A 23,564-nucleotide genomic window follows, 5' to 3' on the forward strand; every position below is an offset into this window, starting at 1 on the left:
GTGAGCAGTGGGGAGACAGTGCTGTGTGGCAACACGTTCAGATACACCAGGAGGAAGGTGGGAGATTTGTGAAGGAAATGAAGGAGTGTTTAAAACAGAAAATAATGCTGGGGTGAGAATCTGAAAAAGCAGCTCATTTTGAAATAAGACTGGGAATTAGCATGTATGAATTGCACTGCTCCAGCACATGAAGCCCAGAACCGCTGCTGAGTGTGGGGGGGCACGACGCTGTCCTTCCTGCGTGCCTGAAGCTGTAGCGCCGCGAACAGCTGCTGCCTCGAGACGGTGACGAAGCAGCGCGGTGAGGTGAAGTGACGGCAGCGATCGGAGCACCTCGCCCGGCCCAGCGAACAGGAGAAAGCGCCGTTTGGAGCCGCTGCCGTGCGGCTCTCGGCGAGACGCGCCGGAGGCGGACGAAGGAAACTCGGACGGACGGCTGCAGAGTACAGAGGTGAGTGCTTCGCTGTGGGAGCGTAATTCCTCCTTTCCACAGCTGCCTTTTAAGTCTTGCACGGATGACGCCGGGTGCACGAAGGCTCGGGCGGCTCCGCGCCCGCTGGCCGTGCAGCTGCCCGGAGCTGACCCACAGCGCTCCGGAAGTGCTTCGCTGTAACGCTTCGCGTTATCTGTTCCGCTGACGCCGCGGGCGGCGGAAGTCCCGGCGCTTCCGGGGCGGGGCTGGGGCGGCCGCCGCCGCTCCCCGAGGTCGCGCGGGCTGGCCGGTCATGGGGGAGGCCGGGACGGGACCGGGGCCCAAGGAGGCGCCGGAACCTGAGGAGGATGAGGCGGCGACGGTCGGAGCCCGGGGGGGGCGGGCCGGGCCCCGCGGCGTCGTCCGGGTGCTGAAGGTGAGGAGAGGGCCTGGGTCGTTCCGGAGCCGCATCTCCGCGCCGGCCTTTCACGGCTGCTCGGGGTGGGGGGGAGTGGGAGGGGGTGTGACTGCGGCGGTAGTTGCGCGTGGGGCGATGCCCGCCTCGACCTTGGCCGGGTCCCCGCCGGGCCGGCTCCGTGCCCAGGAGGCGCGGTGGCTCCGACTCTCATCGTGAGTGGCCCTGAGGAGGCGCGGGAGCGACGGTGTCTGAACCACCCCCCCGTGCCTGGCCGCGCCTGGGGCCTGCGCGCGGGAGCCTGCCTGCGGGCCGGGGGCGGCGGACGCCGCTGCAAAGCCTGCTGCTGACGCTCCGGTTTTGGCAGAGGAACGTGAAGCGTAACGGGAGCAGGAGCTGTCTGAACAGGAGCCGGTTCGGTTCCCGTGAGAGGGACTGGCTGAAGGAGGACGTCGGACGCGGCTGCGTGTACGTTTATGGAAGAGATTCTGCAGCTGCTGCTTCCTCTGACCTGCGCTTGGTCCTCTGTGCGGTGGATACCCCGGCGTCTGAGATCTGTGATGGGGAAGAAAGGAAAGATCTCTTTGTGCAGCTTCATGGAGACCTGGTCAGGTGAGTACTGAGGTTTGCTTTTTTGTGGTGCTGTTTAATATGTGCCTTTGTATGTTAGCATGCAGATGCAAAGCAGACAGAGGTGGGTAAATGTCAGCCAGATACAGCCCCGAGTCACGTAGTTCATGGAAACAAAGTACTGGTGAGCCCTTTGTACTTGTAGCTAAGCCACAGCTGGGAGACTTTGGTGGCTGCTCCAGCCAGAAATACGGCCTCATTTTGTAAGTAATTTGTAAGTAAAGGCTATTACTCATATACTCCTTCATTGCGTTGTGTTTTAAGGATATTTTAGTATTGAAAAGATCTGAACAATGTACGAAGCTGTAGGCAGTTATTCTGAGTCAGTGTAACACCTGAAGTACTTCAACAGTTATGTCACATCGTGTTTTTGTATCAGTAATTTTTGTTTCTTATTTTTATTTTTTAATTTCTAGGTAAATAATTAAAGATAAGCATAGTGATAGCACAGTGAATGGTAGAAGGCGTGGGTAGCATGTCATGTTTTATGCCTGCAGTCAGTTGAGGCTGAAGACAGACCTCAGCTTGGAGTTTGTGCTGAGTATATTATGGATATTATGCTGAGTATATTACACACTCGTCTATCTTTACAAGCTCCCGTTAGGTCTCTGTAGTGATGCTTCCAGATTTCTGATTTGATTATGATGTTGTGGCTCCAGTTCCTAGGAAAAAGGGCACCGCTGTGGTCTCTTTACAGAAGGCTAAGCAATAAAAATGTTACAAGCTGAATAGCAGTAATTGCTTTTTCTTAGTGAAATACAAGTCTTAAATTGCATGCATCTGAAGTTTAAAAAGGCATAGTGTAAGTTTAATGGGGTTGAAGACAGGTGTGCTAATGGCAAGAGATAAGAAGATAGGATGGGAAAGGAGACCTAAAAGAGAACTGAGGAGGGACAGAGAGGATAGTGATAAGACATGGGGTAATGGTGGTAGCTTTAGATACTAGGTAGGGTTTCTTTACTCAGAGGGTGGTGAGGCCTTGGTGCATGCTGCCCAGAGAAGCTGTGGATGCTACATCCCTGGAGGTGCTCAAGGCCATGGATGGGGCCTTGTGCATCCTGGTCTGGTGGAAGGTGTCTCGGCCATGGCAGGAGGGATTGGAACTGGGTGATGTTTTAAGTTACTTTCCAACCAACCAGTTTTGTGATTCTATGCATCGGTTAAGAATTACAGTTGAAAGAAGTTACCCAGAGCTTTTTGCTTTCCCTGACCTGGATTTTAGGAACTAGGGATAGATTCATTATAAGTATGGTAGGAGGACAAGTGGATGCCTGACTATGGAAGCAGCTGAGAATCTGCATTCGTTGCTTGAAGTATTTATCAAGAAACTGTACCATTTGTACCATAACAGTGAACAATTTTTGTAATGTTTGGAGAGAAGAGCAAGTCTTCTCTTTTACTGCTGATATTAAAAAAAGACCAGGTAAACGTTGTAGGTGTGTTCAGAGAGAGAATTTTTTGAGTTTCTGAAATGACATTTGTGTTGGAATTCTGAATATCTGTTCTCACACCGTGAAAACACAGGTGTGCCCTTGAATATTTGGCATGGAGATTTGTTTTTCAAGTGTTGGGGGTGCTGACTGCTCCAGAAAGCAGCTGAATTCCAATGATACTAAATCTCAAATTTGTACTACTTTCATCCAGGAAAACATTCGTATAATCTCGTGACATCCTAAAGTATTTCATGTCCCCGAGTTGTCCATAGCAATAAAGCAGCTCTAAATAATAACAATAATGAAGTAAAATTTCCATCCTGTAACCAAGAAATGCTAAACGCTTACAGAAATATAAACTTATAAGGTTTAATTCCATGGTATCTTAAATAATAAGCCACAAATAGATCCTTGAAGCCCCGTTTCTAGTAACTTCTTTAGATAAGATGATTTTCACACACAGGTAGCTGTGCCTGTCTTTCTTTTGTGGCAGTATTTGTACAGAGTTAGGAAATTGGTCTTGCCACTGGTGCTTGGAAGTGAGTACTGAGTTGTTCATGTTTATTTTCTGCTCTTAAACACAGTGCCTCCTACTGTGTTAGGCACTTAGTCAAGCTTTGTCTTGAATTCTATGGAGAGCTCCTGATCTCTGTGCATTTGTTGCCTTTGTAGTTCTTGGGATGTAGTGACCACAAAAGAAGAGATTCTACTGATAAAAATCTCTTCAAAAGAAGAGATTCTACTGATACTGAGTCACCACTGGGGATGTTCTCAGTAGAATCATTCAGGTTAGCAAAGATCTTTAAGGTCATTAGGTCCAGCCATCCACCTAACCATGCAAGTCCACTGTTAAACCATGTTCCTAAGCACCACATCTACAAATTTCTTAGGTATCTGCAGGGATGGCATCCCCACCACCTCCACGGGCAGCCTGTTTTGGTGTCTGACCAGTCATTCTGTGAAAAAATTCTTATTGGTATTACTTCGATATCCATCTCTGTTAGGGACAGGAAGCAATCACAAACAGTACATGCTTCCATTTCCACAGGAAGATGACTGAATGCTCAAGATATCCCTTCACCCTCTTGAGATAATCGTTTCCTTGAAAAAACTTTACTGGCTGCTTTAATAATGGGTTTGAGACTACAAATTACTCAGTGGAGCATCTGTTTGTATCTTACTCTTGATATATTTGTCTCTCAAACAACTGAATTCCCCACCCTTCTGAATACCCGTTAGGTGGTTTTATTTCATAATCTGAGTATGGCAAAAGTTGATCTGGTACCTGACTCAGAAGACTGAACAAACTGTTTAGTAGGCCGAGGAATAACAGAAAACTTTTTAACTTTCAATATTGTCACGTTCCTGTGATATTTCATTTCTCTTTTAAGGACATATACAGGGAGGTCAGATTGTGTCAGAATGCTTTTTCCCACACAGTGTGCCTCAAGAGTCATGTAGCTGGAAACTTTCTTGTTAAGGCCTTCTCCTTTTCAGAAACTGTGCCTTACTGCAGAGGAGAAGATCAAGAAAAAATATTACTTCCTTTAGGATGCTCACTCTTGACAACAGAACTGGAAATAAGATATGGAAGATATGAAAACTTGATTGTTGCTCAGGAAGAAGAGCTGCAGCAGTCTGTGGAACCTGATGATTTTTCGTTTGTTTCTCTTTCCGTTAATCCTTGCACCCTTCACTTAGTGGAGCAGCTTCTCTCATTTAGTGGCGGCTTGAGATGTAGGCCCACACCAACCTCATGGAGTTCAGCAAGGCCGAGTGCAAGGTCCTGCGTCTGGGTTGGGGCACTCTAGAGCACAGATACAGGTTGGGCAGAGAAGGGCACGAGAGCATGGCTTAGAGCATGGATTGCATGGCTTAAGTCTTTTCCTCTGTTTCCCTTTTGCAGTAAAGTGCTTCAGATGCTGTACTTTTTAGTTGATTTTTAACAAGCACAAACCTTTTTGAGAGAAGCAGTGTGTCAGTGTCCCTTGCACTTTAGTTGCAATTGGGCGTTTTTAATCTTTTTCAAGTTGTCACACTGCTTTCTTGTGTTTTGCTAGGAGGCTGGAGCCCACTGAAAAGCCCCTTCGGATTGTGTATGACTACTTGGCTGGGTTGGGTTTCGATGATCCTGTCCGAATGCAGGAGGAGGCAGCGAACTCTGATCTTAGCTGTATGATTCGCTTTTACAGTGGTAAGAATTTGCGTGAATTGAATTGAAGAATTTTACTGTCACTGTACCCATAGTTTCTCACTGTCTGGTGAAGCACAAGTCATTGGCCAGTTAGCTTTATAGATGGCTAAATCGTGCACACAAAATATCAGAAAGCATTTCTTAAAATAAAGAGTTTTCAAAATCATAGAGCAGTTTTGTAGTTTTCTTGACCCTATTTGCAGCTTGGAGAAAAGATAGCTCAGTGGGAAAACATGGCATTGCTCTGTTTGATGTTATGACAAGTGTCTTACAAGGCTAAGTAAGATAAGAACACACTGCAGGTTAGTGTAGATAAAGCATTTCATGCAACCTGCCTGAAGATAACAATCAATACATTTGTAATTACTTTTCTACTGCATCTAAAAGACAGGTACTTGGCAAGTGCATAGGTTTGCCAGTCTGTAATTACTTGAAGATTAAAAATGCAGTGTGTGGCAATTGTGGTAACATTGTACTGAAAATCATACAGTGGTTGCTTGTCAAACACTTCTGGGTAAATCTCTTGTAAAATTAAAACCTCGCACAGAAGACGTGCAGGTGTATGTTTCATCTTCACTTGCTGCTTGCAGTAGCTGATATTGCATGTTACAGCTGTGCTGCTATTTGTGCTCATACCTGAAAATGAAGAACAAATGGAGAGTAAGTGCTAATGTTCCTTTTTCCTTCAGAGAAGCCCTGTCAAACAGAACAGTTAGATCGCATCCTGCTCTCTGGAATCTATAATGTACGCAAAGGGAAGACTCAGTTGCACAAATGGGCAGAACGCTTAGTGATTCTCTGTGGTACATGTCTCATTGTGTCCTCTGTTAAGGATAGCCACACAGGGAAGATGCACATCTTACCTCTTGTCGGAGGGAAGGTAAGATGTTTTTTCTTTCTAAGCTTCCCGTAACTTAAAAAGGAAGAAGGGGGTTGTAATGAGGGGTATTATTCACGAGAGGTTAATCTAGGCTGTATTACTGTATTAGCAGGTACAGGGAGAGCTGCATGGCCCATTCCTACCTGCTTTTCTTAGGTAGTCTTAAGGCTAATAAAATGCTTGCTTCTGTTTTCACAGCAGTAGCCAGTGTGAATAGGCATTCTGGAGATTACTTAAAGGATCTACTTCAGCAGAAAGAATGCTAAGAAGGTTATACTACTGTTTGTCTCAAATAACCTTACAACAGAGTTTTATTTGAAATGTAGCATTACTGGTTGCTTGCAATATCTCACCCTAGATTTTAGATCCATTGTAATTGCTGGAATTTGGGTAGACTGTGTTGTTTTGATTCCACCCTTTGCAGGTTGAGGAAATGAAACGTCGGCAGTACACACTTGCTTTCACATCTGCTGGAGCACAAGCTCAGACGTACCACGTTTCCTTTGAAACGCTGGTGGAATGCCAGCGGTGGCACCGACAGGCGTCCACGGTGAGGCCCTGGGGACTGCAGCAGTTGGGGTGGTGGGTACCAAGGGAATGAAGAGATTTATCTTACAGGCTTGGTCTGCAGACAGCGGTTTGAACTGTGATGCTGGAGAAAGTACCTGGAATGCTCTCCAGCTTTCTTCATTTCTTATGTGCTCAGGATTACAGAAACTTTCTTTGAACTTTGTCTTGGGGCTCTGGCTGCACAGCAGTGTTGAGTAGCAGTTCTGTGTTCCTTTCACCCCCACTGCTCCTAATCATAGCTCACTAGAACAAACCCCAGGGGCTGGCTTTACAGCTGAAGAAATCTTTTAATTTCTCCTGCTGCCATACCACTATGACTTGTGGCCTAGGACTGACTTGGGGCTACCCTGATAGATTTAAGTAAAGCTAGAGATCATAGATCAGTGATGTAAGTGTAGTTTGTTCACAGCTGCTTCCTTATTCCACATTGAAGTACAATTAGCTGGTGATAGATCAACACTGAACCACTCTTTGACCTTTCATATATTATATGAAATGTGGTGCACGTTGATGTTGGTCATAAACTCTTAAATTAATTAAGACCTTGAGACAAAGTGTATTTAATTAAAGGAGACCCGATATTTGCAGAGGCTTTATGAAATTTTACAAAAACATGTGTGAAGCTTTTTTTTTTTTGTATGATATTTCTGATATTATGGACAACCAAACAAAAAGAATGACAGAAGTAATAGGCAGACCAAAGAGAGGTTCTGTAAACCATAAAGAGCAGAACTGCAGTGTCAGCTGCTTCATTTTGCTGTTTGCATCTTTGGAAGGCACTTAGTCTGTGCTTTCTTGGCAGATTTCTTATCCAGAGATACAGCTTTTTTTGACACCTTGTCATGGAGCTCGTAGAGACAGTAGTACCAAATGCCATAAGTTCATACTCCATGCATGTGGTTTTTCTGCTTGAACTCTACCTGTGTTTGGTGGGGGTATGGGGATCCTTTCATTTTGTGGATTGTTTGCTACTTGCAGTCTTTGGTTTTCCATTACACTTCCATATAAGGAATTGTTGCACAGCTGCAACTTCTCCTTCCTTTCAGGTTGTGTCTATGCGACTTAGCATGGTTGATCTTTCATGCTACAGCCTTGAGGAGGTACCTGAGCATCTCTTCTACAGTCAAGACATCACCTACCTCAACCTAAGACACAATTTTATGAGATCAAGTGGAGCAGGGAGTCTTGACTCTCTTTGTAGGTATGCAAAGAATTCTTTTTTGGAGTTTTGGATGTGAGCATCTAGGGGTTAAGAGAAGGGAGTGTATTGCCTGTTCTTGTGAGATGGTGAAAGAGTGATTGTTAAGAGAGGTCTGACATGTGAAGGAACTAGGAAGCAAAACTGAGCAGTGCGGGCAGATATAAGCTTCCAGCAATTTACAGTATTTGTGAATTCTCTTCCACAAGTTATTTGTGCTAAGTTTTACTTAAGATGAGCCTTGTGGATTAGTATCCTATTTGTGTGGATAAGGTGAAAAACTAATGTAAGGCTGCTTGATAAATAGAGAGCATTTGGGGGTATAAAATAAAAGCTGAGGAAAAGCATAACGCTGCTTTTGCCAGTAAGAGTTTGTGGAAGATCTGTGAGGGCCAGCTTTACTTAGTTCTGATTGTTAAAGTGCATTTGGAATTGGCAGGGGCCTGCGATACTCCAGTTTTAGTTTATCAACTTGTAATATGCTCTTAAGAGAGTGGCCAATGTGTGATGGTATGGAAATGAAATGTAGTCATCTTATGTAAGTGAAGGAGTATTATAAAGTTGGTTTAAAATGAATTCTGGAGAAACAAAATTCAGAGAAAGTTTAGTTTGTTGATGTCTATATGCCACCCATTTTAAAAAGATATCAAAGAGTCACTCAGTGAATTTCTAAAGCCATTAGGATGCCTGCAGTAATACTGTCAAGTGGCACTGCTTGGAACCCACTATGCTTTAGGAGAAATGTATTTGGAGAAACTTTGCAGAACTGCAGGTATGATTTTCTTTAATTTTAATTATTTTTAATTTTTAGAGTAATTTGAATCTCTAAATGCCCGTTACCAGGATATTTCATTTTTCTTCCTACACAGTAGGAAGGCAGAATCTATGAGAAAAAAGCTGCTTGCTTGTAGGAAGTCTAGTCAAATTTTATTTTAATTCTGAGCTTGCTTAAATATACTCTTAACTGTATACTGTAATGTGCTGTTAGTGGAAAAGCTGTTTAAAATAATTCAGACTTTTGTTTTCTACTTCTCCAAGTATATTGGAGTTAAAAGTTGTCAGAACTTTTTTTCTAAATGTAGTAGTGTTAGTTCACAGGATCAGCAAAGGGACTTGACGTTTCTTTTGACTTTGCATCTAAGTCAACAGTGAATTCAGTGTGTTAGAAACCTAACTCTCCCTGGCGTTGGCTGTGTCTGATGGAGTTGAAATCTACAAACAGGCAAAAGCAATATATGGAATATTTCTGTCCCCAGGCCAGCACCTGTCTGGGCTGTTATAAAAGAGAATAGCCATCCCATTGTGACTTTGTTGCTGTGTTTCAATATCTCTTTGCTATGTCAACATGCCCTGTGAGAGCACAAAGCAGTACTGAGGAGCCATAATAAAAGGAAAACATGACTTCAGTAGATGAAATTGATTCATATGCTGCTGTAGAAAAAGGAACAGTAATTTCAGGATTCTTAGCACCTAAACAACTCATGTGAACGGCGTGAATTGAGAGTTAGGTTTGCATTCCATTCCTGTGTCTCTTACTAGTCATGAGTACTGGAGAAAAGAAGGAAGAAACTTTGAAAATATTATGCCCCCTTTGTGTTTGCTTTGATATCACTGTGGCAAGATAAATGCATCATCATAAGCAGTGTCTAGAATTCAATGGCTTACCTCTTAAGAGCAGCTTCTAACCAGAGTCTGCTTATATCAGGAAAAAAAAGCTGCTTATTGCTAGGGACAGGTGCCATATAAAAAGCCATTGTTGAATTCCTGAGAAAGCAGTTTCAGTGTTTGCTGATTGCAAAACCTGAGAACTGCCCTAAATCTTTTAAAGTTGAATCAATTTGTATGAAAGGTAGCGAAGGTAATAACTGGGAGAAGGAATACCTGCCTGCTATAAGAGAAGATCGGATCTGAGACCATATAAGGAACCTGACAATGCACAAATCCATGGGACCTGACAAGATCCATCCATGAGTTCTGAGACAGATGAAGTTGCCAAGCTACTATCCATCGTATTTGAAAGGTCACAGCATTCTGGTGAAGTTCCCACTGGTTGGAAAAGGGGAAATATAAGCCCCATTTTCACGAAGGGAAAAAAAGGTCCAGGCAGCTACAGGCCTGTCTGTCTCACCTCTCTCTTGCCTGGCAAGGTCATGGAGCATTACCATTGAGATACAAAATATCAGTGACTTAAATAATATTTGTGTAGAAACTTCCCTATTGATTCAGATGACTGTATCATCATGTACAGAGATTTTAAAAGCCTTTGTGACTGTTTGTTTTGAGACCGTGGAGGTTTGCTAATTAACTGAAATTCTCACCTCCAGGTTTTCTCAGTTGAAGAGCTTGAATCTGTCTCATAACAGACTGGGAGAGTTTCCTGTATCGCTGTGTGAGATCTCTACTCTGACTGAACTCAATATGTCCTGTAATGGGCTTTATCACTTGCCAAGCCAGATTGGCAAGCTGCTGAAGTGAGTGATTTTTCTTCTTTTTTTCTGTGGTTATCAGTCTTCTTGGCGTTTTGGTATAGCACAGCTGATGTAAAGGGACCAATTATGAAAGTATAAGTGCTCATCAACTTGTTAGTTCCTGGAGATTGAATGTTAGTTTTGACATCAGTAGAAGTCAGAACCAAGAAATACAATAATGTTTTTTTTTCTTTGCAAGTTTAAGATGTTACCGAATGTTTACATAGTTGTCATTTTAAGAGTCACTGAGATATAGTAAGTCATCAATTGTGACTTCCTGCCTATTCCAGTAGTAGTCTAAAATAGCTATGGTAAGCCAGATTTGTAACAGTGGAGGCTAATGGACTTTGCCTGTTTTGGAGCGGCCTAGGAAGACACTTTGGTTAGTTACTGTGCCTTGAATCATAGGTGCTATCTTGTCAAACTAGAATAGACTTAGGGTGAATAGAAGCCTTCTATTCTATTAATATACTCCCACTGAAGTTTTTTTGTTCTCTTCAGAGTTAGTTTTTTGTGGGTTTTGCTTTATTCTGGGGTGACATTATTTCTTTATATGCATCATATCTTATGTTTAACAGTGTATTTACCCTTTTTTTTTGTAGCAAATTTGTGTTCAAGAGGAGTTTATAATGAACAAAGTAGTTAAATAAAGCTTTTTCTGTGGTAACTTCTCACAGAGATCTTGTTCTTTTCCCAGCACTGGTGTGCAGTGCATGTGCTCTGATAGCTTCCTACACAGTTAGCTGCTTGTTAGGAAATTTTTAACATGGAAGTAGTTGGGCAACCTCCTCTGAAGATTGTCTTTAAATGATTGCTGGAGTAAAACTCTTCAACGATTTCCTCAGTGGATACTCAAGATGCACAAATGCTTAAGCATTTTGCTTACGATAACTTGTAAACGCTGGCACAACCAGAATTTTACTTCCATTATAATTTAGGAACTATTTGGCATTGCATACAAACAGTTCCATGAGTATAAAATATCAACGATAAAAGCACTCCAGTAATTTTATGTATACAAGAATAAGGTTAAATGTTAGGTACCATTTAGAACCACTCTCAGTTCACTGGAAGTACAAAATGTGACAGTCACTACTCTTTGCTGAGTTACTTAGTGTATCTTTTCCTTTCTTTTTTTTTTCTGTCTGCTTTTTGGTTGGTTGGCTTATTTGTTTTGGCTTTCACTACTGTAGTCTCCAGAGCTTCTGGCTTGATGGGAATTTCTTCACATCCTTACCAGAAGAGCTTGGAACTCTGCAACAGCTCAGCTGTCTTGGGCTTTCCTTCAATAACTTCCGTGAGCTGCCAGCAATCTGTGAGAAACTCACCATTTTGGACAAAATAGCCATGGCAGGGAACTTGCTAGAGAACCTGGACCTTACAGTGCTGAACCGTATGAGTCACATCAGAAGTGTGGACCTGAGGTAAGGGGTAAACTTGCACACACACACACACATATATATATATATGTGTGTGTGTGTATGTATACATGTGTATCTATTTAGATGTGTATATGTTCATATATATAGAAGAAACAGAATGTTACCTTCTATTTATAATAGAGAAACTGAGTAAATAGTAGTACCTTTGTCCATAAACCCCGTGGTAGGTTTTGCCCCACTCAGTGATTCTTCTGGAGAGTTTTATTTCTAAGGATGTGCAGAATTCGTTTAGAGAAACTAGGTCAGCTGAGCAGTGCTTGCCACTACAGAATGGTGGAATTGTTTGAGTTGGAAGAGACCAAATTCCAAATTTCCTGCCGTGGAATGAATACCAGAGAATGTCACTTAATAATCTAGGTTCCTCTTTTGATATGCTGTTATCATAAGCCTAGGTAGCTTTTTGATTTCTCCTAAGCTTTTATTGCTGTTGTTCTGTTTTTTTTCCTCTCTCGAGGTATATCCCTGATTCTCCAGACTGCCAATTGCCGAGTTCCCAGAAAGGGACAAAGAACTTTTTGTCTGTAACAAGGCAGTGTTACTAGCCTCTAGTCTCTGTATCTGCATGCTCTGGTAACTGTCCATTGATGTGACTTTAAGTTTATGGACTGTGGTCTTCAGAATCTCTTAACACTGGAAAGCAAGTAGAATTGTTTCACCTAGTCATGCAGACAGAAACTGTTTTTCTTCTTATTCACTGTCTGAAACCCATCGTTGCTACTTATGCCTCTCACTTGGACGAAAGCCTTTACTGGAGCTCTTCCTTTCTCTGTTCTTACTCATTTAGTGTTCAGTGTTCTAATTTCTGACTCTGTACCTCTCATTTCTGAGTGTTTAGGCTGAACAACCTGAAGAGAGCAGCAGCTGACACTCTGGAGGGGAATAAATCTGTGATTTACATGGATTTGCGAGACAATCAGCTGACAGATCTGGATCTGAGCTCGTTGGGCAGCCTGGAGCAGCTGCACTGTGAGCGAAATAAGCTGAAAGAGTTGACGCTGAGTGGCTTCTCCCTTCGGGCTTTGTATGCCAGCAACAACTGTACGTGTCCTTATGTTCTTCATTTGCCTTCTTCCTTCAAGCTGTGGGAACGATGGAAACAGCCCTTTTGCTATCTCCTTTCACAAAAATACTAATATTTACTAATATTATTGACAGAATATGTGATGGAGCTTCTGAGGTCTACTCATAGGGACTGTATTATGGATATATGCGCATAGGCTGTATAACAGCAAGAGTATAGTGCTGAGTTGCCATCCAAGCTATTTGTCTTCCAGTAAGAATTGCTTGGGAGTCCAGACATGGAAGCAGAATTCTGGTGTCCCGTGTGTCAGACAGAGAACAGGACAGCAGGAAGCTGTGCTGATGTATGGTAGATGTATGAAGTTTGAACTCTGTCTCAGGAAAGATGAGTAGAGACATGTCTGCAGTGTAAGACTATCAGTGTTACTTGCTAGTTAGTCTGTGTGTTTCTTTGCTGTTTTCCCTCTGGAGCTCTGCATTAATATTTATTTGCTTTACTTCACCAGGTCTTACAGGTGTCAGTGTTTATCCAGTTCCTGCTCAACTGATGTGTCTAGAACTTGCCCAGTAAGTGATTATACACCACAGAATATAAAGCAAATATCTGAACAACTTTGGTGTTCTCTGCAGACGTTTTCTGAAACTGCTACTCTTTTGAAAGAGTTGAGAGCAATTGAGAAAAGGCATTTCATCTTCACAATAGAACTTGGAAAGCCTGGTACTGAAGAATGATGAAATTGTTGCAGACCAGAAGCCCTTCTGAAGCAGTCTGACCTGTCAAGGTGACTGGCTGTCCTTCAGCTGTAGGCTGTAATGAGCCAGATAGGCCAAATAAGGACCACTGAACCAGCAACAACTTCAACTAGGTTGAATGGTGGGAATCTGCCTAGCAGATATTTAGACTGTGTGCTGGTGATAATGATTGCTGTCTTCATTTCCTACACCTGCCCTAAGTAGCAGGATTGCCAGATCTGTAAAATAGGAAGCCCAGGGAATCTGATCGCCTCTCGCTTTAGTTGAGATTTGAAGTATATTAGCTGGCTGGTATAAGTTGGCCTGTTTGGCTCTATCAGTGCTTGAAACAAACAGAAGCCTGATCATCAGAGCCTTGCAACAGTAATTCCTACCAATAATATTGCATTACACAGCTGGCATCTGACTCAGATACTGTGATGCATTTTTTACCTTTTGTTGGGCTGTCAATAGTGCTGTGCAGTGTTCAGACAGGATGAATTCCATATCAAGTTCTGGTGTCTAGCTTTTTCCCCTTGCTCTTCTCAGTAATCAGCTGCAGTGTGTCCCAGATTGGGCCTGCGAAGCGAAGAAACTGGAAATTTTGGACATGAGCTACAACCTCCTTGAGGAACTCCCATCAAGGTCAGGAGACTACTTTCTTGTACAGAGCTGAGCTTTCTTTTATGGGGAGCTAACTGGGAAGACAGAAGCAGTGCGATTCCACTTTCTTTATTCCTTGTTGTGCAGATAGATAATCTACTTACTTCTTTGTGCAGTTTCCAAAATACTTTGCATTCTTGTGTTGAATGAACTGACTTCCAAATCAACATCTTGATTAACAGGGGCCAAATAGTTCCGTCCTTTGCCAGAAGTTTGCACTGAAGTAAAACACAGTGCTGTGAATTTTCTCTGTGTTGCAGTAGCGTATGTGAACACAAGTTACAGTTGGAACCCTAACATGCATTGCACCACCACAGAATTTTCACCAATTAACTTCCATAAGTAGATTTCACAGGGATACAGTATAGTTCATCTCAAAGGTAGCTTTCACAAACATCAACTAACTCCTTTCTCCCTGCTCCCATTTCAGCTTCTGCAGCAGTGTAGTAAATGGGAGCCAAGAGCTAACGTGATTTTGTAGACATTTATAGTGACTTCTTCGAGATACAAGGGATATCATGGGAAGAACCAAAGGCCAGATGCTCTTTGCTGAACACATGTGTTTAGTAGGGAGTGTGATTGTAATGAATGAGAGCATCTGGGTCAGCTATACTGAAATGTGAATGGAATGGTAGATTGCAGTTGAAGTAGTTAAAGCAGCGGGCATAGGAAGTATAACAGGGATGTTCTAGTGGCTGTCAGTGCATCAAAGGCAAAAGAAGAATGTTGCAGGAATGGGAGAATGAGAACTTACACATTTAGCCATGCTGAAGGATCATAGAATCGTGGGATGGTTTGGATTGGAGGGGACCTTAAAGGTCATCTAGTGCAACCACACTCCCATGACATGGTAGGAGACACCTCCCACTAGATCAGTTTGCTCCAAGTCCCATCCAGCATGGCCTTGAACACTTCCAGGGATATGGTATTCAGTCTATCTAGACAGTTGTGCCAGTCTCACCACTCTCGTAGTGAAGAATTTCTTCCTAGTATGTAACCTAAATTCATCCTCTTCTAGTTTAAAGCTGTCACCACTTTTCCTGTTGCTACAATCCCTGATGAGGAGTCCTTACTCATCTTTTTCTGCAGGACCCTGTAGGTACTGGAAGACCTCTGTAAGGTCTCCCTGGAGCCTTCTCTTCTCCAGACTGAACAACCCCAACTCTCTCTCAGCCTGTCTTCATCGGAGAAGTGCTCCAGCACCTGATCATTTTCATGGCCCTCCTTTAGATCCATGCTAATAGGTGCTTCTCCTTTTAATGCTGTATGAAAAAGACCACATTTTAAGTGTGTTACATATAATGAACATGTGGAAATCAACCTCAGAAATACATACCTTTAAGAATTCAAGTATTTTTAGAGATTTCTAAGTGCTGGAATTTACTGTATCCACTGGGGATCTCTTCTGTGTGTTTCTGGAACACCAACACTGTAGGTACACCTCGTTTCAAGTTACAACTTTGCTAATGAAAATTTTGAACTATCAGGGTTATCTAGCAGACTAAAGCATAAGAAAAGCCTTTCACAACAGGTTATAGTTCATCATAACGTCATCTTTTAGCATCTGAAAATAGAATTGTACCAAAGTAGTGTTAATCAGCGTGAACAGAGAAGCCAGATCTGGATGAGTCAGCTTGAGTGTGGAAATTGGTGTATCTACCTTTGAATAGTTTTTTGCCCAGTGTAATTAGCCTTGTTGAAATTTGACTAAGTGAGCAAGATCTCTTTCAACTTAAACCATCCTATGAAACCATAAAGTAACTCAGTTAATTGACCTGTGTGGAACACTGTGCTGTTGCAGCTTTAGCCTTTGATGTTTTGAAGCTGTTCAGTACAGGACTCTCAGGTTCTAATTCCAAATTATCACCTCACCAAAAAGGGCAGGGTAGTTCTAGGCTGTGTCCAGTTGTGTTCAGGTGCCCTTCCTGAGAACTTCAGTTATTAGTTAGTGGGGATAGAGGCCTTTTCAACAAGCACTACAATTCTGAAAAAAATGTAACAGCATCATATTATAGAAATACGAAGTATTCTGTTAATGTTCTGAATCTGAGCTGGCACCGGGGAAGCACTTCTTTCTGCCTACAAGTTTAAAGAGGCATTTAAACCTACCCTTTGTGGCTTTCTTCTCTTCTTTGTATGAGAGAACGCTGGGTATGTGCATGCAGGCTTGGGTCTATTTACAGTAGCACAAAGGGAAATATGGATATGCTTCTGAAGCATTGAGAGACTGAAGCATGTAACCACATTTTTCTGCTTTGTCATTATTTGTATTTTATGGATAAGTGTACTTTAATCTGTATCTGCTGTACAGTTAAATTGTAAGTGATTAAATATTTTCTTTTCCCGTTCTGTGGATGTGAAGAGGACTGAACCAAGCTGATCTAGTAAACCTTCTCTTTCTAGGATCCTCAGCAGCTTGAGCCTTCGGAAATTGACAGTGGGGCACAATAATCTTCAGAGCCTTCCACCTCTCCTAGAGCACGTTCCTATGGAGGTGCTGGACCTTCAGCACAACCTGTTGACTAAACTCCCTGAGACGCTCTTTGTCAAGGCTCTGAAGTGAGTGATGGTATCGTGGGCAGAATGCCCAAGCATGCGTCTGTGTTAACCTTTGAAGCTGTGAAGGCTAGTGGTGATGTTTGTGTGATTATCCTCATGAGGTGCTGTGGGCTTTACTGCCCTTTGTGGAAGAGATTATGATGAGGTAATTCAGGTGCTGTGAGAGAAGTCATCTAGCTGATGTGAGAGAATCAGTCCATGTTAATATTTAATTACAGGAAAGCAGATATGTTCCTAACCTAAGTCATGGTATTAACTTCATTTGCAACTCTTCTAAGGTCGTGTTACTGTCTGGCAAGTTGTGTCATTAGAATGAGTGTATAAATTCAGGGGAAAGGAAAAGCCATACAGATCATCGGTTGCTACTGCAGAAAGTACAGCAGGTCTCAGAAGAACAATAAGAGAGACCCTTAGTGTTTTATCTATTCAGACTCTAGTCAACCCTTCTTGAAAGACTCAGTAACAGTGCCCCCTCTTTGCAATAAAATGCTGTGTGCAGCTGCAATAACATGTATCTAATGGACGTTTGTAGATTCTAAAATCATAATGTAAGTGGGGATGTTACAGTGTGTTGTCTGGCCTGCCTGCCTGCTGCTGTTGCTCTGCTGTCTGCATTGGCACTTTTATAGCTGTATAGCTACTGTTCCTGCTGTTAATGGAGTGGATTAGATGGAGTGTGATTTTTTTTTAATTTATTTATTTATTTTGCATTTGCTGTGGTTAGCCTCAGGTACCTGAATGCATCTGCAAATAGCCTGGAGTCCTTGCCCTCTGCGTGTACAGGTGAGCAGAGTCTGAGCATGCTGCAGCTGCTTTATTTGACCAATAACAACCTCACAGATCAGTGCATCCCTGTCTTGGTGGGACACCAGAACCTACGGATCCTGCATCTGGCAAACAACAACCTACAGGCTTTCCCTGCAAGGTAAATATATGACTTACAGTCTCTCATATCAGCGAATTAGAAGTGTAGCTTGTAAAGGGCATTGTCTGTGGAAACTGTATCTGCAGGTCCAGGAAGTTATAAGTTCTGGCCTCTGAAATATTATATTCTCTCATTTTCCCTTTTAGCAAACTCAGTAAGCTGGAACACCTGGAAGAACTGAATCTGAGTGGCAACAAACTGAAAACAATTCCCACAACGGTGGCAAACTGCAAGCTACTTCATACACTTATTGCACACTCTAATGACATCAGCATCTTTCCAGAGATCCTGCACTTACCTCATATACAGGTACTCTTACCTAAAAGATAATATGGTGCCAGGAGGAAGTTTGGTTAGGAGAATTAAGAGTAACTGCTACAAGAGGAATTGGAGATCTCATTATTTTGGTCAGTCAGCTTGTGAAGAGGGCACATAATACACATTCAAGATTTGTTGCCTGTTTTAACTGGCTGAAGATGGCTCAGTTCTCATTCATTGTCACTGTGACCTAGGACTAGAATAACTGATAAATTGATTGCATGAAAGAACAGAGAATGTGTTCTTTGTCATCAGGTTTTTTTTGTTTGTTTTTTATATGCAGATTGTGGACTTGAGTTGCAATGAATTAAATGAAATCCTAATCCCTGAAGCACTGCCAGCTGCTTTGCAAGAGTTGGACCTGACTGGAAACGCAAACCTGGTGCTAGAACACAAGACACTGGATATCTTCAGGTGAAGAGTTGCAAAGCCAGTAGTGACAGGCACAGGAAAGGGGAACTCCTTCCAGGAGAGGAAATGGGATAGCAATGTATATAGCACAATATTGTGTAATTTTACAGTGTTCTCTGCCTGAGGCAGCTGAAGCTTTCTATCCTGTAGTAAGGGAGGGGGCTGGGTTCAAATCATCAGAGCAAAAACTTCACAAGTGGAGATATTCCTAGCTGTGTCTGGAATATGTATAGTCTGACATCTTCAGAAGGCCGAGACTTTAAATTCCGCTCTCTGCTGCTGTCTAAAATTCTTGAGTAGATGTGTTCCTTTGGCAACAAGCTGTACAGCATGGCACCTTGGAGAGAAGAATTAATTCTTTTCTTCTCTCTCTATAGTCACATTACCACACTGAAGATTGATGCAAAGCCCTCCCTCGCAACTGACTCGGCACTCACTTCTACCTTTTGGAGTCATGGAGTAGCTGAGATGGCAGGGCAAAGAAATAAGTGAGTATTGTGGTCTGCTGGTCCCTGATGCTTTGTCTCCACAAGGTGCTAGGTGGAGTCCATTGGTATGCACCCAAGCAGACACGTTTTGCTGAGTAGCTCATCCATCTCCAAATCTCTGAATCTCTTGCTTAGTGTCAGCATTGCTTACCCTAGTTTGTCATGCCTATCTTGGGACCCTTGTTGAAGGCTTTCCACTCTAGCACGGATGCTTTTGCTGTTGCATACAGACTGCATCCACTTTTCTCTTAGTACAGCCAAAGAGGGTTGAGGCATTCCAGTAATAAACAACAACTGAACATGTCGTGGGGCAGTGAATGTCAGGACAGTGGCTTTACTGCCTTGTGAGAGCAGTACTCATGGCAATGTACCTGATGGCTGTGGTTTGGAGGCAATATAATCCTCTAAGGCGGATTATTTTTGCCTGTATGCTTTTCTAACAGGCTGTGTGTGTCATCCCTGGCACTGGGCAGCTTTGCAGAAGGAGTGGAGGCTGTGTACGGTATGTTTGATGGTGACAAGAACGAGGAGGTTCCACGCCTGCTGCAGTGCACCATGGCCGATGTGCTCCTGGAGGAGGTACAGCAGTCAGACACGGTGTTCATGACCAACACCTTCTTAGTCTCCCACAGGTATGACAATGAGCAAGCTGGTGCTGGGTGGAGCCTGTATAGGTGCATCAGTTAATGTGCTAGGTGGGGTGGGACAGCCCTCTGAAATGCCTGTCATGAAGTCTGGAGCCTTCCTACCTCTTCTCCTTCAACAGGAAGCTGGGCATGGCTGGGCAGAAACTGGGTTCCTCTGCTGTCCTTTGCTATATTCATCACGATATGGCTGATCCAGCAAGCACCTTTTCTCTGACTGTGGCCAATGTGGGAACGTGCCAAGCTGTTCTGTGCCGAAGTGGAAAACCACTGCTCCTCTCCAAAGTCTTCAGTCTTGAGCAGTGTACCGAAGAGGCCAAGAGAATCAAGGAACAAAAAGCAATTATAACAGAGGTTGGTTTGGACTCTTCTCAATTCAATTTTCCCCTTCCAGTCAAACCTTGTTTCAAGTCTTTGCCATCCTGATCTTTCCTGCCTGCACAATTCTGTGGAAGAGGGGATGGCATGAAGGTCTTCAGATGACTTATCTGTTGCTTCCTGCTCTGTTTTTCTTGCTAATTAGCTGTTCAGAATTACATGTTCCTTAAATACCCATCATAGCCTGAGAATTACAGGTACAGGATGCCATGGATGAGGGGAGAAGGAGAAAAAAGAAACTAGATGTGGAAATAAATGGGAACGTGGAAGGTGGTTCATAATACTGCCCATGACATGGGTGATTGTGCAGAAGAGTTACTAAGGAACAGAGCAGGGCCTGAGAAATCATCGTGTCTCGAAACTCACAAAATATCTTGTCTATCCTTGGTATTTCATGAAAAGCATGACTCAGGTGTCTTTCTTAGGATTTCTTCCACGCTTTACTCACTGAAGGTGTTATTCCCATTGAAGAGTGATTTCGTGCCTGGTGCACGTAGCAAGTAAGCACACAGTCGTAATTCACATGAAGGTTTCTATTTTAATTCTGCACAGAATTAGGTGCTTGACAATCTTTCATAAAGCAAGCATAAAATAAAAGCCTGGTTATTTATGCATGATTGTTTACAGAACTATTCCTCGTAGTTTCTAATTAGTTAATCTGTTTCATTCTTGCCAAGCATCTATATGATGGGGCTAGAAGATTCTAGATTTGGGAGGGAGCAGCTGCTACCTCATTATCATCATGTTTTCATTCTGTATGTTATATATTAATAGACATTAACGAGCCCGTATTTTTAGGGCAGTTTCCCTTCCTCTTCTGTTGACACTAGCACATTATCTCGTTTAACATACCTTTGGTCAAATTGTTTCTCTTTTCACTAGTTTTTCACATATTTGTGATGTTGTTTATATTTTCTTGTCCTTGGTGGATAGTCTATGGGATTTGTGGCTGTTGAGACATATGAAAGTGGATGTCAAATAGGAACAGGTAGAAATTTTACACAAAAAAAAAGCTAAATTGTTCAGTGTTTTTTATGCAAACACATCAGAGAATTCTCCAGAAGCCATTTCAAAGGCTAACTTTTCAAAAGCTTCTAAGTAATAGGGAAGTTCAAAAGAACTGGAAAATAATGCAGTCAGTAAAGAACTGAGAAATAAGTGCCTTTCTTTAATACACAATGGGTCTTTTAAGAAGTTGGAGGCTATCTGCCAGAAGTGTTTCTGACAGGAATAACCTGTTTGTGTTCTCCCACATGCTATGTGTTATCCCCATAGTTTCAGTACCACTGAGACTAAACCCTGGACCTAGATCTCCTTCTCCTGTACTGTGCCTGATGTTACTTGCATATTGGCATTTCTCAAGGCTCCAGAGCAGTTCACGGGCAGGGCAAAAGAGTGTTTTCCAAATGATCTAATACTAGATCTAATGCTACTGCTTTGTTTCTCTTGTCTGCAGGACAATAAGGTAAATGGGGTAACTTGCTGTACTCGGATGCTAGGCTGCACATACTTGCACCCTTGGATCCTGCCCAAGCCACATGTCAGTTCCATTCCACTGACTGTACAAGATGAGCTGCTGCTTCTAGGGAACAAAGCACTCTGGGAACACCTGTCTTACACAGAGGCTGTCTCAGCTGTGCGGCATCTACATGATCCTCTAGCTGCTGCAAAGAAACTCTGCACATTAGCTCAAAGCTATGGTTGCCAGGACAATGTAGGTGCAATGGTGGTGTATTTGAACATCAGCGAGGACAACTGCACATGTGAGATGCATGGCCTCTCTTTACCAGGCCCCGGGGGATTTAGTTCCACCACTGCCAAGACAGCAACACCTTCCTCTAGCAGTGGAATTGCTTCAGAGTTTGGTAGTGAACTGTCTGCTTCTGAGGTTAGCAGTGAGGTGGGCTCTACTGCTTCAGATGAACATAATGCTGTTGGTCTTGATGGCAGTGTGCTACCACGACAAGAGCGACGTTGCAGCCTACATCCTTTGCTCCCCTCAAGCATCTTTCAGCGCCAGCCTTCCAGTGCCACGTTCTCCAGTAACCAGTCTGACAACGGCCTGGATAGTGACGATGAGCAGCCTGTGGAAGGTGTGATGACAAATGGCAGTAAAGTGGAGGTGGAGGTGGACATCCACTGCTGTAAAGGAAAGGGCCTGGAGTTTGAACCTCCTGCTTTAGAGTACAGCTCCTCTGCTCCAGGTGTAGAGGATGACTCTGGACTTGTCCTCGTCATTCAGAGACAGAACAGCATAAACAGCAGTGCTGTGCATGGAGGAGTCAAGGAAAAGTGTGAACTGCAGAAATCTCCTTCCACGTGCTGTCTGTATGGAAAGAAGCTTTCCAATGGCTCCATAGTGCCCTTGGAAGAGAGCCTTAACCTAATAGAAGTCGCCACAGAGGCACCCAAGAAGAAGACAGGTTATTTTGCTGCTCCATCCCAGATGGAGCCAGAAGATCAATTTGTGGTGCCACCTGACCTGGAGGAAGAAGTGAAGCAACAAATGAAGCAGCACCAGGAGAACGGAGCAGATCAGGAGCAGAGAGAAGAATCTGCAGTAGCTCTGACAGAGGAATTTGACACAGCTTTGTAATCCTAGAAGTCCTGCTCCCACTTTGTCTGTCCCAGGAAGCTCTATCCTGTAAGGGCTGTCATGCCCCCAAAGGGAGCTGGGCCCTGCAAGGCATACAGGCATCTGCTGCTTCCTTAATGGAATGGAGAGAAAATTGGGAGTGCTAAGGTCTGGGCTGTCTACTTTTTGCTGTAGAGTCTGTTGTTCTGTAAGCGCTCAGATCAGCAGCAGTGCTCTGTTTCGAACTGTCTGGAAATTATGCAAGTACTAGGAAGAAGGCAGGTGTTCCAGTGCCTCCCTCTTACTCCTTAAAGCCTGAAGTTCTGCCAGCTCTGCAGGAAAGGGGCTGGTGTACTGGGGGACAGGGAAAGGGAAGGCTGTTGAGGGGCCAATATGCAGTGTTTGGAGTCTGAATGTTTCTGACACAGGCTCTCCTGGCAGCACCTGACTTCATTGTTCCTTGAAAGAATACAGGCAGTTGGAATGAAGCTGACCCAAGAATGGTTTCCTATGTGAACTGCAAGCACTTTCATTGATTGCACTTAAACTGTTCCCTTCCCCTTCAGCACAGCACTTTATTACTTAGGGTCAGGGGAGAGAGCACTCCAGTACACCCTGTCCACAACAGGTGGGAGGGAGCAGAGGAAGCTCATCTTCCCAGTAGCTATTGTTAGGGCATTTGAGGATTCAGGGTACGGGTGTTCTAATGAGCACTGGTGCAGGGTAGAGTGAAAATTACAATGGGATCAGTTGATGCAGAATGAGAAAACTCAGCTGGGTTATAAGTGGGTATCTAATGATGCATTTTACATGGAACATGGGAAGGATCAGCTCTGGACTTAGTGATTAAGTAACATATAGAGCTAGTATTTCTAGCTGCAGAGCACAGATCCAGCTTAGCAGCTTGTCCACTTTCATCACAGGTACCTCACAGTAGAGGCTTCCTGTATCAAGAAGACCCAACGTGAAACCATGAGCTCCTGCTGGTTTCAGTCTAAAAGAAAGTCAGGGTGTAAGTGGTCTGTTGCTCTAAGGTGAGCAAGCAGTTGGACTGCTCTTCAATTCTGTGATTCTGCTCTCTGTATGCTGGGGAAGCTTTTCATTACTCTTTTCCACCAACGTAAACTGCATCGTCAACCACAGTGTCTTTGCTTGCATCTAAAAACAGGAGTCATGATCTAAATCCAGAGCTACCTGTGTTTTGTGATG

At 43.3% G+C, this 23,564-nt stretch overlaps 1 protein-coding gene across 1 annotated transcript; it reads left to right on the forward strand.

Moving 5' to 3' along the window:
* The first annotated feature begins 725 nt into the window (after positions 1-725).
* On the forward strand, positions 726-23,564 carry PHLPP2 (PH domain and leucine rich repeat protein phosphatase 2). Its single transcript, XM_065745363.1, has 19 exons — positions 726-848; positions 1,195-1,439; positions 4,951-5,084; positions 5,774-5,964; positions 6,389-6,514; positions 7,581-7,735; positions 10,057-10,203; positions 11,394-11,624; positions 12,478-12,680; positions 13,169-13,229; positions 13,944-14,039; positions 16,461-16,616; positions 17,341-17,541; positions 17,688-17,850; positions 18,143-18,273; positions 18,648-18,758; positions 19,202-19,390; positions 19,525-19,756; positions 21,237-23,564. The coding sequence occupies exons 1-19, from the start codon at positions 726-728 to the stop codon at positions 22,374-22,376; spliced, it is 4,035 nt and encodes a 1,344-aa protein (XP_065601435.1). The 3' UTR covers positions 22,377-23,564.

Source organism: Cyrtonyx montezumae, unplaced genomic scaffold, assembly GCF_038088225.1.
Source record: "Cyrtonyx montezumae isolate F1298 unplaced genomic scaffold, pur_monq_1.0 scaffold_35, whole genome shotgun sequence".
Classification (NCBI taxonomy): domain Eukaryota; kingdom Metazoa; phylum Chordata; class Aves; order Galliformes; family Odontophoridae; genus Cyrtonyx; species Cyrtonyx montezumae.

What these genes read in the sequence shown, in the direction of transcription:
- PHLPP2 (XM_065745363.1), top strand. Translation starts at nt 726, where the DNA reads ATGGGGGAGGCCGGGACGGGACCGGGGCCCAAGGAGGCGCCGGAACCT. An exon ending in GCGTCGTCCGGGTGCTGAAG is followed by an intron (nt 849 to 1,194) that starts GTGAGGAGAGGG and finishes CGGTTTTGGCAG; the next exon opens with AGGAACGTGAAGCGTAACGG. An exon ending in ATGGCAGGGCAAAGAAATAA is followed by an intron (nt 18,759 to 19,201) that starts GTGAGTATTGTG and finishes CTTTTCTAACAG; the next exon opens with GCTGTGTGTGTCATCCCTGG.